The sequence below is a fragment of the Borostomias antarcticus genome (genome assembly GCF_949987555.1).
Source record: "Borostomias antarcticus genome assembly, chromosome: 16".
In the NCBI taxonomy this organism is placed as follows: Eukaryota; Metazoa; Chordata; class Actinopteri; order Stomiiformes; family Stomiidae; genus Borostomias; species Borostomias antarcticus.
Genome location: NC_140249.1, coordinates 22,548,925 through 22,551,424, shown reverse-complemented (window position 1 = coordinate 22,551,424; position 2,500 = coordinate 22,548,925). Strand labels below are relative to the sequence as shown.

Sequence of the window (2,500 nt, the reverse complement as noted above, 5' to 3'; positions counted from 1 at the left end):
ATACGCGTGCACTCATCAATCATCCGCCCGACACCCACCCGACAAAATAATCTTCTAAAATGTAGAGACCCGCCCCCGTACCCAACCCGCCAAACATGAAGTTATTATATTTGCATTTAAATTATGTCCAGCCGTTCGTGCTCATTCGCTTTTCATATAGGCGCATTTTCTTGACTTAAACAATTGAAAGATTATAGACCCTTTTCTGTGCAACGTCATCATCCTGTTTCGCTGTAATGACACCTGTCAATAGAATCGATGCATTTGATTGGTGCACCTGGTGGCAGCGAGTGTTGCGCATCAGTAGTTCATTCTTTTGTTGCCAAAGTGTGCGCGCGCACTTAATTGTTTACCAACAGTAAAAGGGTCTATTGGCTCGCTTTCGCAGGATCTCGGTTGACGAATCGGTCGAGGGTATTTGAGTGAGCTGCTGGCAGCTTCTCGCAGTTGTTATAATATCATATATATAATTATAGTAGTTATTAAATACGAATATAACTGACAAATCCACCCGCAATCCACCGGGGATTTAATCACAATGTTGATTTTTAGTGGCCCACCCACCCGCGCGGATATCCACGGATGTCGCGGATATATCCGCAATATTGGCATCTCTAACATGCACACACACACACACACACACACACACACACACACGGTAAGATACAGTTGAGAGAGCTGTATAAGAGATCCATAGTAGGATGCTACTGATGCATACTGAAGAAACGGCAACACGCACGCTAAGGCAATTACCCTGCGAGGACTCCCAACTCAATTATCCCACACAGTGTTGAGTTGTGCCTCTGGGAGACGACGTTAAGCAGGAGTTCATCAACACAAATCGCTGTGTACCGAACCCACAGGGGAGAGCATTATATGAACGGTATCAAAGGCTTGGACACCCACCAGGAGCAGCTCCTCAGTAAATATGACCGTCATGATATGAACAGTATCAAAGGCTTGGACACCCACCAGGAGCAGGTCCTCAGTAAATATGACCGTCATTACTCTTAACAGGCCAGCCTCTCGTAAAGAGGAAGACTGTTAACGGGGACAACGGGACACTAAACAAATAAGAACAGAGACTTCCCATCTCTACCCCCTCCCTACCCCCCTACCCCTGCCTCTATCTGGGCCCAGGCACACTCACGCACCCCCCACCCTACCCCTACCCCTGCCTCTATCTGGGCCCAGGCACACTCACACACCCCCCACCCTACCACTACCCCTGCCTCTATCTGGGCCCAGGCACACTCACGCACACACAGACACACACCAGCGTTTGCCATGTCTCTCCTATGATGTTTTTAGCCTCTCTTACTCTGAAAATGTAATTTAATGTAATTTATTGCTTTATAAATGTTCTTAGCCAGTAGACAAACATACTCCAGGAGCTTGCTTGATCGCCTTGTTGAGAGGGGTCAGGGAAGAATTTTTACAGCTCACTTATCTGGCCCCCGGGTGATACTGTTTTTTGCTTCCCTCTGGAATATGTAGAGAGTGGGTCGTATGCCCACCTCCCTTGTTCTCTGTAAAGCGCATTGTGTTGCCTCTGGGTATGAAATGCGCTATACAAATAAAGCTTTGATTGATTGATTGATTGATTGATTGATTCCTCAACACGGACTGTAGATTAAAGGACTAGTTTGGCGTTTAGCGTCATAAGCCCTGTTATAAGGTTATTTACAATCATCAACGGTCCATATCAACATTTTGATGAGCTGTGCACTCTTCAGATATTAGTGCTCATTGCTCATGTCACCCTATGGATCGCTATGGGCATCGAATATCCTTCAAAAAACACCATAAACTGGGGCGCCCCGGTAGCTCACCGGGTAAGGCGCGCCCCATATGAAGGCTAGTCCTTCGCGCGGCGGACCCGGGTTCGATTCCCGGCTCGGGTCCTGTGCTGCATGTCCTCCCCTCTCTCTCTCCCACGTTTCCTGTCTCTCTCAAACTGTCCTGTCCCATTAAAGCTGGAAAGCCCTAAAAAAATATCTTTAAAAAAAACAACAATATAAACTCAAAAGTGAATTGTCAAAGACGGGAAACTCACTGAGTGGTCACTGGTGTCCATTGATGTTCTGACATAAAAATCGTCGCAAAGTTTGCTTTGTATCGGGTTTTATTTAGAAGAATAGAAACTGAAAAACTAGGAGGAACGAGTTTCTCTTCATCGGTGAAGGTATAAAGGCTTTTAGAATGATTTATTTTGTTTCTGTAGCATGAAAGCTATTGACAATTCCAGAGAATACCATAATCTTCTGTTTTTCTTCTACGTGCCTGAACGCTGCTGTACTTCTGATATTGCCTCCTCCTTGTTGCGCTAAGCTTTGTAAACATTGGGAGAAATATTATGTTTGCTGTGATCAAAGGCTCGTTGATGCAGACGGCAAATCAAAATTCGTTTTTCCACTCTTTCCACACCTTAACCCCTCCTCTCTCTCCCCTCCAGTCTGGAGATGCTGGACAAGGTGGAGCCCCCCTCCATCCCGGAGGG

The 2,500-nt window shown here is 46.1% G+C and overlaps 1 protein-coding gene across 1 annotated transcript in view; it reads left to right on the top strand.

The window, feature by feature from the left end:
* Positions 1-2,500, top strand: part of mon2 (MON2 homolog, regulator of endosome-to-Golgi trafficking) — a gene marked incomplete at its 5' end in the record, with an annotated part of 45,317 nt that overhangs the window by 21,678 nt on the left and 21,139 nt on the right. Inside the window, one exon of the mRNA XM_084451401.1 lies at positions 2,456-2,500. This exon is cut by the window's right edge and continues 146 nt beyond it. Within this exon, the coding sequence (XP_084307527.1) occupies positions 2,456-2,500 (45 nt within the window). The remainder of the gene's footprint in view (positions 1-2,455) is intronic.